The 13466-nt window shown below is 38.5% G+C and overlaps 1 protein-coding gene across 2 annotated transcripts in view; it reads left to right on the plus strand.

The window, feature by feature from the left end:
* Window positions 1-13466, plus strand: part of KCNQ1 (potassium voltage-gated channel subfamily Q member 1) — a 360582-nt gene that overhangs the window by 95418 nt on the left and 251698 nt on the right. For both annotated transcript variants that reach the window (XM_074148536.1, XM_074148537.1), the window contains exons 4-6: window positions 635-713; window positions 1590-1686; window positions 2310-2450. In XM_074148536.1, coding sequence (XP_074004637.1) covers window positions 635-713; window positions 1590-1686; window positions 2310-2450 — 317 coding nt within the window. The remainder of the gene's footprint in view (window positions 1-634; window positions 714-1589; window positions 1687-2309; window positions 2451-13466) is intronic.

Here is a 13466-nt window from a genome sequence, read left to right on the forward strand (position 1 = left end):
GCAAAACAAAGTTCCACTTTCCTGGATATGTATCAAGAACTATTTCATTCTCCAAAATACAGAGTTCCTTTTCAAAATTAACTAGGCCTGAGGCATAGAGGTTTAGAATACAGTCCTAGGGTAATGACTGACTAAACTAAATTAGACTTATACACTAACTCCACTTTTTCTCTCCCTTTTACACCTGGGCAGATGAAATAATAGAAAGGCAATTATCTTCTATATGAAATAAAACCCCAAAACCTCTGTCAATGAGTAAAATACTATCTAAAACAGCAGAGAAAATAAGAATACACAGAAGAGATAATAGATAGAAATGGCTGAAGTTCCTCATGGATTATAGCTAATAAGGATTGCAGGCTGCTGAGGCTGTTTTATGGTAACTCATACAATTCTCGTCATTCATCTAGAATGTGGCCATCTTGAACATGTTCCAGTAAAACCTATCATATCACACAATTGTATTTTCTTTATATGTTACAATAGACATCTCTTGATATGTAATCAGAAATCTTAATTTGAGGTGACTGTCCAAATTGTTAAAGTAATATTGGCATTGGTTCCAGTAACAGTCTTGCAGAAGTATCGCAAGATGATGCTAACTCATTTTTTTCAATTGACTTTTATTTTTCAGATTTGATTGTAGTTGTTGCTTCCATGATAGTTCTTTGTGTGGGCTCTAAAGGCCAAGTCTTCGCAACCTCGGCTATCAGGTAACTATATACAATAAAAGAAAATAACGCTGAGTAAGGTGTTTGGTTTTTTTTACCCGCTATTTCAGTTCTTGCAGGAGAAAATGTGTCACTGCTCAGAGTCATTTAACAGAGCAGATCACCAATCGTGTATGGGTGTGAAATGGGGATCCTATTAAGAGTAGGGAAACAATTTTGCATGCGTGGTCTGGTCATAATGCATTTATGTCTGGTGGAGATAGAGGTGCACATACCCCCAGCCCCTTTCCTCAATTAGGTGAGTTCTACCCAAATCCTGTTTTAGTTTCTCGGCTCAGTTTTATAGCAAATCTTTCATGCCTCATATCTCTGGTGTCTTCTGGCTGCTTCTTCATAAAATGCCTGGGGTTAGTGGTTGTGAATTCCTAATGCACTGAATCTACCTTGTGCTCATGAAGGTCACACCACTTGGTTTTCTTGAATGAGAGAGTACAGGGCAGCGTATTATACTCTGTGTACCAGCTGCAGCGATGCTCTAGGATTGCAGTGACTCTCATAAAAAGAATATTTTCAAATATTATTGGACTGTCTAGTTCAAATTGCTTAAAGGAATTCAGATCTTTAGTCTGTACGTTGGTTTGCATCCTGGCAAACAGGTCAAATATGAGTGGATGAATGATTTCTAGAGCATTCAAAGTTTGCATTCTTCTCTTGTGCAGTCTTCCCATGCTGTCTTCATAACAAACAAGATGAAAGATGGGGGAATGGAGTGAAAAGAGACAGGTTGCTAAGTCTAACATAAAATATAATATCTCTCTCTTAAAATGGTCCTTTGGAAGAGACAGACTTCACCTCTCCACCTCTATTTTCTTCTCTTGTATCTTTAGTCTCTTCGTTAATTTAAAAATTGTGTTCCAGGGGCATCCGTTTTCTGCAGATTTTACGAATGCTGCATGTTGACCGTCAGGGTGGTACATGGAGGCTGCTGGGATCAGTAGTGTTCATACACAGACAAGTAAGTTTGAGTACTCTGAAGAACGGCATAATAACTGATGCAAAAGTCCTTATATTCAGAACAGCATGTATGCAGACATGCTGATAACGTCAAATATATTTAGTGTGGAGGCAGGCAGTCATTTATTTTAACCAAGTATGGTTGTTTTTTTGTGTTCAAGGGACAAAAAGTTCCAAAATGATTAAAAATATTCACCTTCACTTTGGTAAACTTTGGATTTGTTGAATTTAACCACAGAAAATGAAACTTCTGAAAAGTAGTCTGAGTATTTCTAAAAATACATATCTAAATTCCAAAGTTGTTTTGAAAGTGGCACTGTTTGGAAAAAATTACCCAACTACTTTTTGGTGACCAAAAGGTTAATGAGTCACACTTGCAAGTGAGGAGGTTTTTTTGAGTCTGAAATGTGTGTGTTGGCCCAAGTCATCAGCTGTGGTGTAAATCCTTTCACCATTGAGCTCAGTGGATTTTTGTTCATGTGCAGATCCAACAGTCGATGTCAATGTTTATTAATTGCTGAAATTACATTCTTCTGTTCCAATTATCTTTTAAAAAACATCAGTGATAGGAAATTTAAGTGTCTCATCAATATCATAATGCCATTATTTTGATTCTCTTTGCAGGAACTGATAACTACACTCTATATTGGATTTCTGGGCCTGATTTTTTCCTCTTATTTTGTGTACCTCGCTGAAAAAGATGCTGTAAATGATTCTGGAGAAACAGAGTTTGGCAGCTATGCAGATGCCCTGTGGTGGGGAGTAGTAAGTATAGCAATTTCACATGTACTAAAAGTAGTTAACACCTTCAAATGTGGAGCAAAATTCAAGCAAGCATGGACTAAGAACAGCATTTGGTCTCTTATTGCTTCAATACACTTTCTGGTTTTACAGTCCTATGAAACTAAGAAAATACTATAGGTGGTCAGTAGTTTTATTTGGTGTTTATAGTCTTATGTGATCCGAAGAGATCAAATTATGTATACGAGATGTAGAAACATCTGTTCTCATTTCTTTATCCTATAACAGAAGTCAGAAGTCTTCCCTTCTGTTAGAGTGATTACTTCTTGCTACCTTTCTCATGGCACGGGGTTGAACCGTCTAAGGTGGTGAGAGTCTTGGGAAGTCAGGGCTGGTGTTTTTGGGTTTCGTTGGGGAAGGTGGTGGGTGTCCCTTTTTTAAAAAAACAAAACAGCCAACAGAACAGATATCTGTGGTTTGCAATTCGACCTGGGACAGTAATTCCCTGTTTATTCAGAATGAACAAATTCCAGAACAAAGAGCATCTGAGGTACTTAAGAATCCAGGCACAGGACTGTTTTAAAGTGGTTATGTGGTGTTGGAACCCATTTAGTGTCCTTATGTGGCATTCGTCTATGCTATGTTGACATACCGTCTTCTCAGAGATTTCACATGTTTCTGTAAGATGCTGCCACACTTTGAGGTGTAGATGTATCTTTAGTTCTGCTTTCTTGCTGTTGCTAGTGACAGTTGTCTCTCTCTTTACATTTATTATATGTACTTACTTGTTTAGCAGCTCTATTCTGGTGTTATATTTTAGTAAACAGTTTGATTTTGTGGTTTCTGCTAGTAACAATTCCCTTTCTTTTCTCATGATATGCAAATATTAGGTTGGCTCCTCTGTTCTGGGATTTCCCATCTGTAATTGTTTCTCTTTCCTTTTCCTGTTACAGTTCAAAGACAAGTACTTTTTGGAAGCTGTTTTGCCTTATCATTAGCATTCAGGCAATGACTTGTTTTTGTCTGCTTTAATTGTAATGTAGCTTAATAAAATGAACTGTCATCATTAAGTGCTACAGATCGTTAAAATGCATAGGCATCACTAATGATTCCATGCTTGCATTTTTAAAATGTGCTGATCTTCTAGAGTTTTCTCTTTGCTGTTTTAGATCAAAAGGCATTGTTTCTTTTTTTTTTTTTTGGTTAAAAATGAGATAACTAGTAAGCCTAGTTGTCTAGATCTTATATGTGTATAACAAACAGCAACTAAGTACAAGACCGATATGACAAACACCTCAATTTCACTAATAAAGCAGGTATATTTTCTAAGAAACATTTTAAATAAACCTCTGTGTGCGAGCTTATATAGTCTTCTCTCTACAAACAGTAACACTTGCTGTTTCAGGAAGGAAAGATCTATTGATGAGCAAGTCTATTGCAGGTATCCTGGTGCTGAAATGAATATGTAGCCTTTTTTTAATCAAACAGGTTTTGTTTACGTTGCTGCTAAGATGTCCTGGAGAATTCCTTCCTCTTGCTATCTGCCATGGTTAAATAAGCCTCTCTTAGTATCAGAAAACTTGCTATGTAGCATAAGGAAGTGGCTTTCTGGCAAGTAGCTATTTCAATGCTTTCATGTCATCACGGCGTTTTTATTTTCCAGTACAGCGGTCAGATGACTCGGTAATTAACAGTGGCAGATGTAGCTGCATTTAAAAACACATGCTGTCATTGGCGTTGGCATTAAAAATTGAGTATGTGACAGACCAGATTGGCTTACTGAAAATACAGTAAGACCTTCCATAGAAGCAATACGATCTGTCAGGATATTGAAATATTCTCCTTTCAGGGAATTATTGCTCAGTTAATAAGTATGCCAGTTATTCTGTCTTTCTAATGACAATAAACTTATTTAATCAGTAAGCTTAATTATGACAATATTCTTTCTCAGTTATAACTTCTATTGTGTTGCAGCATGCCACTTGAAGTGTGAGACTGCACTCAACGAACCTATAATGTAATTTCTTTCATATTAAAAATAGCATTTAGTGTCCTTGTTCTGCTCTAAATGCAGTTGCTATACTTCTGCTAACTGCTAAAAGGATTTAGCAAAACAGTACTGAAATGGATTCAGGTCCATCTATTTCTGGTGTTTTGATACTGTAGTATTCCCCATGCTTTCCGCTAGGAAAAAGTCCTGTAAACTTAGGACAGCAACTGTGAGGTCCTTAATTATCAGGATGCTTCCTTATGAAGGTCTCAAACTCATACAAAAACCTTCTCAAAGTATTAGGTCTCAAATTTTTTGGTTATGTTTTTGCCAGAATTTTCAGAATCACTTGAACACCAGTGTTGAACTGGACACGCAGAAGAGGATAATTCACAGCTCATGTCTCTAACACCATCATAGATATGTGATGTGTCTGGCAACATAGCTGATCTCGCTTCTCCGAAAGTGAGCTTACCTTATGCAGTAGAGAATATTTCTAAAACAAAAGTACTAGATAACATTTTCACACCCCCTTTCTCACTCTACAACGTTGCACTTTTTTGTTTCCTCAGCGTATGTCTACACTGCTAAATGAGTTCTTTGGGCACCAGCAATAAAATATGCAGCATAGTATAAAGTAAACCATATAAAAGATCTGTCTTACCACAACTAAACTGCATCTGGAATTGGGTACTTTTATATTACTGTGCTTTGCTGATTATAGACATACCCATAGGGTGCATAATTTTTAGTTAAATGTCTTCATTGTCATTGTTGTTATTTATAAATCTATATTGCTTTTCCATTTCCATATGTAAATTGGTCTCCTGGGCTTTATTTGAATTTCCTTGAGAACTCTGGCTGTAGCTATTCGCAGTTCCAGTTTATGGGCTTCTTAAAGAAACCTAAGGTTACCTTGTGACATAGAGTAAAGATTTCTCTGTATTTTTGCTGGTTCTGAATGGAGCACATGTTGTATAAATAATTCTGCCAATGACTGCATATCTGTGTGTCTTTCAAAAGACAAGTTTTTAATATTTGAAAGTAAAATACAAGCAGCATGATGCACTGGGTTATGTTGTCCTTTATGTCCAGACTTTAAGTCTTAAAGACCTGATATAGATTCTGGACAATAAAAGCAAGAATTTAAAAAAAAAAAAAATTAAGATGCTAAACGTTCTCACCAAATCTGTCAATGAAGGACCACCCTCTGGGAATATTATCAGCTCACTGTCTCTTTTATTTTTTTTCTTCCCCCCCCCCCCCCCCCTCCTTAAGCATTAAATTAAATCATGCCTCAGGCAGACCGGAGGGGAGCTCTCCTTTTCATATCCACTGAATTGATGCACAATTTCCAACCTTCGTATCTAAACAAACATCCTTTAGGAAAACCATTATATGGATTGTGCTAAGAGTTGCTTTGATCATGAACAGTATTTGCCACAGGAAATTATTGAATATAGCCATGCCATGGATATTACACTGTCCCTCTTCCTTTGAACTGGTTTGAAATGGATCAAGCAATTATCTGCAAGTACCAGCTTTAATTAAGAGTTTCTTGTTCCTTTAATTCATTGATATATGCTATCTCACCAAGGACCGAATTCAAGAAACCATTGATAAGTTTATTTCTAAGCATACATAAAACCATGTTCCTATTTAGCAAAGCCTATCAGTATGGGCTTAATGTAAATTGAAAATCAAAATTGTGGGAAAGCTTTGCTGAAAAGTTGCAGGAAATACCACTTGAAACTACATATGCATAGAACTTTTGCTAAACTAAACCAAATCTGCTTTTATTTATAAATAGTTGAACATAAATGTTGAAAAATTTCCACATACAAGGGATTTTGTGTTATTCAGAACCCTTTTTTCCCCCTTCTAAATTAAAAAAGCTGTTGAGGACTGTACACTGACTTCAATGTTAGACACAAGGAGACACTTCATTTTTATTCCTTTTGTGGTTTACAAGTCAAGAGTACCAACTATAGGCCTGTTACAATCTTCCCCTCCCCACCCTCTGCCCCCTATTTTTGGGGATGAAGTGTTTGGGGTTTTTTTTGGAGGAAGTTGGTTGTTTTAAGAATTTTTGGAGGGGTGGTCAGAAGACGTAAGGGTTAGTATTTTTAAATGCTTTTTGCATGTAATCTCTGCATCTTGCAATGGCCTTATCATCTCTGAGCTTTAATTCCATAAGCAGTTTGAACTATATTTTATTCTCTTCTAATAAATGTGGAAAAACCTTTTAAAATTCTTTCTTTAAAAGCACGGATGTAGATATTCTTACATTTAGGGAACATCCTTGGGGCTTGTTTTCTTAATTCCCAAATCTTTAAACCTCTATCAAAAGATAGAGGAGCTAGGGAAAGAAACATATCTAGAAGAATCCAGAAATTTTCAACAGCAGTTTTCCATTTGATGAAACAAAAGTAAAGTATTTAAAAATATAGACAATTTTCTATGTCAGGATCTAGAAAAAAATAATTATGGAATTTAGCTTTCATTTAAATTCCAATAATTAACACAAATTGTATTCCTGTTGAAATGAGTCTGTAGGAGGCTGAATCTTAACTTTACTCTGGTTTTCCTGTCATATGGCTAGAATAACGATCACAGGAAGATATTTTAAAACTTCAATGTCAGCACAACTGCCACCATGGACTTCCAGGGGGCGGACTTTGGTCTTTTCAGGATCTTGCTTGACAGAGTCCCTTGGGAGGCTATCCCAAAGGGCAAAGGTGTCCAGGAAGGCTGGACGTTTTTCAAGAAGGAAGTATTAAAGGCGTAGGAGCAGGCTGTACCTATGTACTGAAAAATGGGCCGTCGGGGAAAAAACACTGGCCTGGCTGAACAGAGAGATATGGTTACAACTCGGGGGGAAAAAAAGAGAGTTTATGGCTTTTGGAAGAAAGGACAGGCCACTCAGGAAGACTACAAAGATATAGTAAGGCTATGTAGAGAGAAAATTAGAAGGGCCAAAGCCCAGCTAGAACTTAACCTGGCTTTGGATGTTAAGAACAATAAAAAGAGTTTCTATAAACATATTAGTAATAAAAGGAGGACTAAGGAGAATCTCCATCCTTTATTAGATGAGAGCAGTAACATGGGTGACAAAGGATGAGGAGAAGGCTGAGGTATTCAATGCCTTCTTTGCCTCAGTCTTTAGTAGTAGAATCAGTTGTTCCCTGAGCACCCAGCCTCCTGAGCTAGTATAAAGGGGCGGGGAGCAGAATGAAGCCCCCATAATCCAAAGGGAGAAGGTAAGGGACCTGCTCCAGCACTTACATATACAGAAGTGTATGGGGCCGGCTGGGATCCACAGGAGGGTACCGAGGGAGCTGGCGGAAGTGCTCACCAAGACGCTTTTCATCATTTACCAGCAGTCCTGGCAAAATGGGGAGGTCCCAGTTGACTGGTGTCTAGCAAATGTGACACCTATCCACAAGAAGGCCTGGAAGGAGGATCGGGGAACTACAGGCCTGTCAGTCTGACCTCCGTGCCTGGGAAGGTTATGGAACAGATCATCCTGAGTGCTATTTTGTGGCACATGAAGGGCACCCAGGCAATCAGGGTCAGTCAGCACAGGTTCATGAAAGGCAGGTCCTGCTTGACAAACTTTATCTTCAATGACAAAGTGACCCACTTGGTGGATGAGGGAAACTTTGTGGGTGTTGTTTACCTGGACTTCAGTAAGGCCTTTGATACTGTTTCCCCCAGTTTTCTCCTGGAGAAACTGGCTGCCTATGGCTTGCACGTCAGTATTCTTTGCTGAGTAAAAAACTGGCTGGAGGCCTGGGCCCAGAGAGTGGTGGTGAATGGAGTTAAATCCAATTGGTGACTGGTCACAAGTGGTGTTCCCCAGGGCTTGGTATTGGGGCCAGTCCTCTTTAATATCTTTATCGATGACCTGGACGGGGGGATTGAGTGAACCCTCAGTAAGTTTGCAGATGATGCCAAGTTGGGTGGGAGTGTCAACCTGCTTGAAGGTAGAAAGGCTTTGCAGAGGGATCTGGAGAGGCTGGATCAATGGGCCAAGGCCAATGAGATCAGGTTCAACAAGGACAAGTGCTGGGTCCTGCGCTTGGGTCACAACAACTCAATGCAGTGTTACAAGCTTGGGGAAGAGTGGCTGGAAAGCTGCTTGGCAGAAAAGGACCTGGGGGTGTTAGTCAACTGTCAGCTGAACATGAACCAGCAGTGTGCCCAGCTGGCCATGGCAGCCAACAGCATCCTGGCCTGTATCAGGAACAGTGTGCTGAGTAGGACTAGGGAAATGATCATCCCCCTGTACTCGGCACTGGTGAGGCCCCACCTCGAGTACTGTGTCCAGTTTTGGGCCCCTCACTACAAGAAAGCCATTGAGGTGCTGGAGCGGGTCCAGAGAAGGGCAACAAAGCTGGTGAGGGGTCTGGAGAACAAGTCTTATGAGGAGCAGCTGAGGGAGCTGGGGTTGTTTAACCTAGAGAAAAGAAGACTGAGGGGAGACTTATCACTCTCTACAACTACTTGAAAGGAGCTTGCAGAAAGGTGGGGGTCGGTCTCTTCTCCTAAGTCACCGGTGATAGGACAAGAGGAAATGGCCTCAGGTTGCCCCAGGGGAGGCTTAGACTGGCTATTAGGAAAAATTTTTACACTGAAAAGATTTTTAAGCGTTGGAATGGGCTGCCCAGGCAAGTGGTTGAGTGACCATCCCTAGAGGTATTTTAAAGACAGGTAGACATAGTGCTTAGAGATATGGTTTAGTGATGGTTTTTGTCAGTGTTAGGTCGATGGTTGGACTAGATGATCTGAAAGGTCCCTTCCAACCCAGGCAATTCTGTGATTCCCTCTTAAGATATTTGGCTACCTCCTATATGCTTAAGCATTCTTTTTTTTTTTTTCCCCCCTGTACCTAGATAATGCTGTTTCTTCTCAGTATAATTACTATATTTTGTGAGGTTTAAAAGAGTTTTAATACTAAATGGAAAATAAGTAGCTACCACATTTCTGTGAACAGCTCAGAAATTGCAGTCAAACTATCTGTATATGTTGATAACTTTCCCCAGCAATTCCTTCAGTATCACACTGAGATGTATAGGATACTACTTAAACTGGCTGCTCTTTCTGACATTTGTTGTACAGGAGTGGTCTGTTGAGCAAGGTCTAGATAAGAGAAACTCCTCTGCTGTAGATTAAGACCTATACGTGCTTGAGTTCAAAACTGGTGAGATCAAGTCCAGTAGGCAGAGCTGCCTGTTGACTTTGCCAGCCGTGTGACTGATGGTGGCCAGCAGACCTCCCACCATTTCCCATTCATCTGAGCAGCAAGCCAAGAAGGGCTGGCATACTGCAGCCTGCAGCCTCCCAAAGACTGTGGGTATCGCTGTACAGTAAAATCTAAACAACTGATGATGGATTAGGATACAAAGATCTGGACCTCCTATGAGGTCCATCTTCCTGGGAGGTTTCAAGTCTTTTTGCTGGAGTATGTTTTCCTAATTTAGTTACCTTTGGGTTTTGGTAGGGGTACTTTAGGGGAAAGGCAAAAAAAGGAAAAAGTTCAGATGAACCGCAACACTTTGCCTATACCTTCACTAATAACGAACAATTCTCCCCATTTTTATGCAGTAAAGTTTCCATCCTATATCTTGTCATCCTTGAGAACTACTGCCAGGATGATTCAGGGGATGAATAGACTATTTTACAAAAACAAGTGAAAACAGCTTTTATTTGTGAGAGAAAGGGATTCAGCAGCCTTTGGAGCATGCTGTGTTGCAGGTTTGTGTACTGCAGGAGTGAGACAACAGAAGAGGGGAGGGGGATAAACTGAGACCATGAAATGGTGGAACAACAAAAAAAAAAAAGGCTGGAAACTTATCTTTCAGAAATGAAGACGGGAGCCTACAAGAATGTCTAGTACCATCAAAAGCATCTGGAATAACCTCTCAACAGGAACAGTAAGGGGAAAGCCAATTCCTTTTCAAATGGAGCTGTGTTTTCAAGAGTTAGTGAATGAGATGACATAATGTGGCTGACTTGCATTAGCCAAAAACTAGGAAGAGAACCAGAAAACCCCTTCAACCCTTGTATTCTGACTGACTTGGTTAAGCTGCTGTAGTCCCTTTTTTCATTGCACAGAACAGACTTTGCAAATTTAGGTGAACTTAATTTTCATCATTTGTTTCTTTTAAGGTTCTTCTAGTTTTATCTATGAGATCTCACAAGTGGAGACGTTTAGTTTGGGCCACCATTTGATTAGGTTTAGAGTGCCCAGTAATTTGGTCAGAACAGATGGGCTGAAAATGAGACCTTGAGGAGGTATTGAAATAAGATCCAAAAGCTATGGCTCGGCAGCACTGAGGATCTGTTATTTAACAGATATGACACTGAAGTTAATATATTCTTTGTTTGGTTTTCTTTTCTTGGATATGTAGTTCTATTTTACTTCATATCCTAAGTTATTACAAGTGTTTCAGATGTTGTGTCTCAATTATGTACTTCAGCTGGCTGAAAAATGGTGGTGTGAGCCTGCAATGATAACTGTATGAAAACGACTTCGAAATTTTAGAAGAAAAAGAATCCAAACATCCCCTTATATGTTTGTATAATAGTCGTGACCAGAAAGTTCTTTCTTCAGCTTTGGATTGCACTCTAATTACAATGTTTCAAAATATTTGCGTCCTGCAGAACATAGTCTCTTATCTTGTTGATCTGAAGGATGTAACTTGAATCTTCTCAGAGTGCTGCAAAGTACATAGAGGGGATTGCGAGCGGAAAGTGGAATTTCTGTCATGTAAATCGGTTCTTATCACTAACATCCGTATATTGTCATTTGGAAAATTCAAAATATTGAAAGGTCACTAGGGGTTTTTTTTAGCTTTATACAGATCGCATACTTCGCAGTGAAATTAGAGCATGGGTTTGTGCTTGTGCTGCATGGATTTCAGCAACTTGGAAAGATTCTACTTTATATTCAACTTGCATGAATGCAGTTGACTGAATAAGATGTGAAGCAGTAGAAAGGCTTCTAATGTGTTCATTACACTTAAGCACACAGGAGAGCATTCAAACCGTTTTGCAATTTGCTATTGGAGCTGGTCAATGTTTCTGATATATCAGTCGATGTTGTTCTGGTATTACTTGCTTTAATCAAGAAGGGTATTGTGAATGGGTCAGAAAATTTTGAGTAGTATTTGGTATGCAAAACAATACCTAGTGCAATTGATTTTGAAGTTGCAGTGTTGCAAATACAGGAAAAAAAATAGGCTGTTTTCTAAGAGGTGACTTTCCCTTATTTGCTTTAATGCTTGGCTTTTTTAATCTTTTAGCTTGTGTTTGGTCCTTCAGTCCTGTGATGTCCGCCTTTTTAATACCTCTGAATCATACGTTCTTTTGTAGCTGTTTATCCAAAGTTTTGCTAGGCTCATCAACAGAACATTGTTACTCACCTGATCAATTTGCTGTGCTCACTTCAGCCTGATAGTCTTGAATAAAATCCGTTCCCTAGTCAGTGCTGACAAATGTTACTGTTTCTTCTTGCTGTGTGGATTTTTGCTTTATATTTCCTCCTTCAGACTAGTGATGCAGATTTAATAGGAACAAGATTAGTCTTAGTACCAAAGCCTGTGGTGATGTACATCAGATCAAAGTTCTGAAATAGTCAATGGATGAATATGATTTTTTTTCCTAATTAAAACAATTAGTTTTCCATGCTGCTTTGCAATGAAAATTTAATGTGTGAGCTCTTGGATCAATTTAATTTCATTATGCCAACATATTTACTATGCTAGAGTAGAAGTTGAGTCAATATTTCCATTATAAGATCCTATTTTACAACTGTAAAATTAGTATTGTACTCTTTAGGGGGTTATAATCTGGCTATAAAAATTCATTTAGGGCAGAAACTTGGCATGTAAGGTTTCAACAGCATATATCTTGGGGAAAAAAGAAAATGTAATTTTGGAATACAATGCATTTGTAGATGGATTAGAGTTATGAGGGCAGAGAAAAATGTTAACTTAAACACACACTATGATTTGCAACCCAATTTCCAAAATGTTTTTTGCTTCATTCTTTTTTTTTTTTTAAAAAAAAAAAACAAAACAAAACAAAAAAAACTCCTAAACAAACAGCACAGAAAATGCTTTTCTTATGTCACTGATGTTTCATACAGACCAATTCAGAAGGGATGAGTGGGGTGGTCGTGGGAAAGAGAAGACAAGTACTTCTTAGTTGTATATGAACTTGAACTTTTCTTCAGTTATACCTCAGTCAGCTCAAAAGCACCTATTTCTTTTCACATTTCTAGTTAATGTATATATTTAAACATGACGTTAAGATTGTAACACAGAATACTTGATAAAACTTTTCAATGACAAGGATTTGTAAATCTTAAAAACATCTGAGGCATAAACCACTACCTTCTCTCATAATCTGTTATATAAGTAGGTATTAGAGGCCATTGCTTTCTCCATAATTATATTTCCTTTTTTATAGCATATTTTTTGAATAGAAACTTTTAATTAGGCTTTTTTTTTTTAACTGACCCTCTTATGTAGGTAAGGAGATCATCAACCCTTCAGTTCCTCATCAGACCCTGAATTTAAGGTGATATTTCACTAACAATTACAGGAATACAGGCAATGGTACTTAACTCATGTTACTAGTTCTTAAAATACTTTTGTGGGATAGGAAGCAGTTTTGGAAATAAGCCACATTTTAAAAACTTGTATTAAAAATTAAATGCTAATACTTGAAAGTGTTTAATATCAGTAACTTGCAGAAAACCCTTGTAACATCACCAGCTCAAGCAGCTAGAGCTGTCCCTTTGTCATGTGTTTGACAGACATGTAATGGTGTTGCTTAGAAGATGGACAGTTTGAATACAGATGGCTTGCTTCATGTGTTCCTGAGGTACAGCTGAGGTTGGAACTTACATCCACAGAATTTCCCTCATCTTTTAGTAGGAATGGACAATTATTGAAGTGGCAGGCAGCCAGACTTTTCCTGAAGTACTTGTCATGGCCTTTTATTTCCCCAAACCCAGGTTCTCCATCCCTTCACCCTCTTAA

The sequence above is a fragment of the Numenius arquata genome, chromosome 6 (assembly GCF_964106895.1).
Source record: "Numenius arquata chromosome 6, bNumArq3.hap1.1, whole genome shotgun sequence".
Lineage (NCBI taxonomy): Eukaryota > Metazoa > Chordata > Aves > Charadriiformes > Scolopacidae > Numenius > Numenius arquata.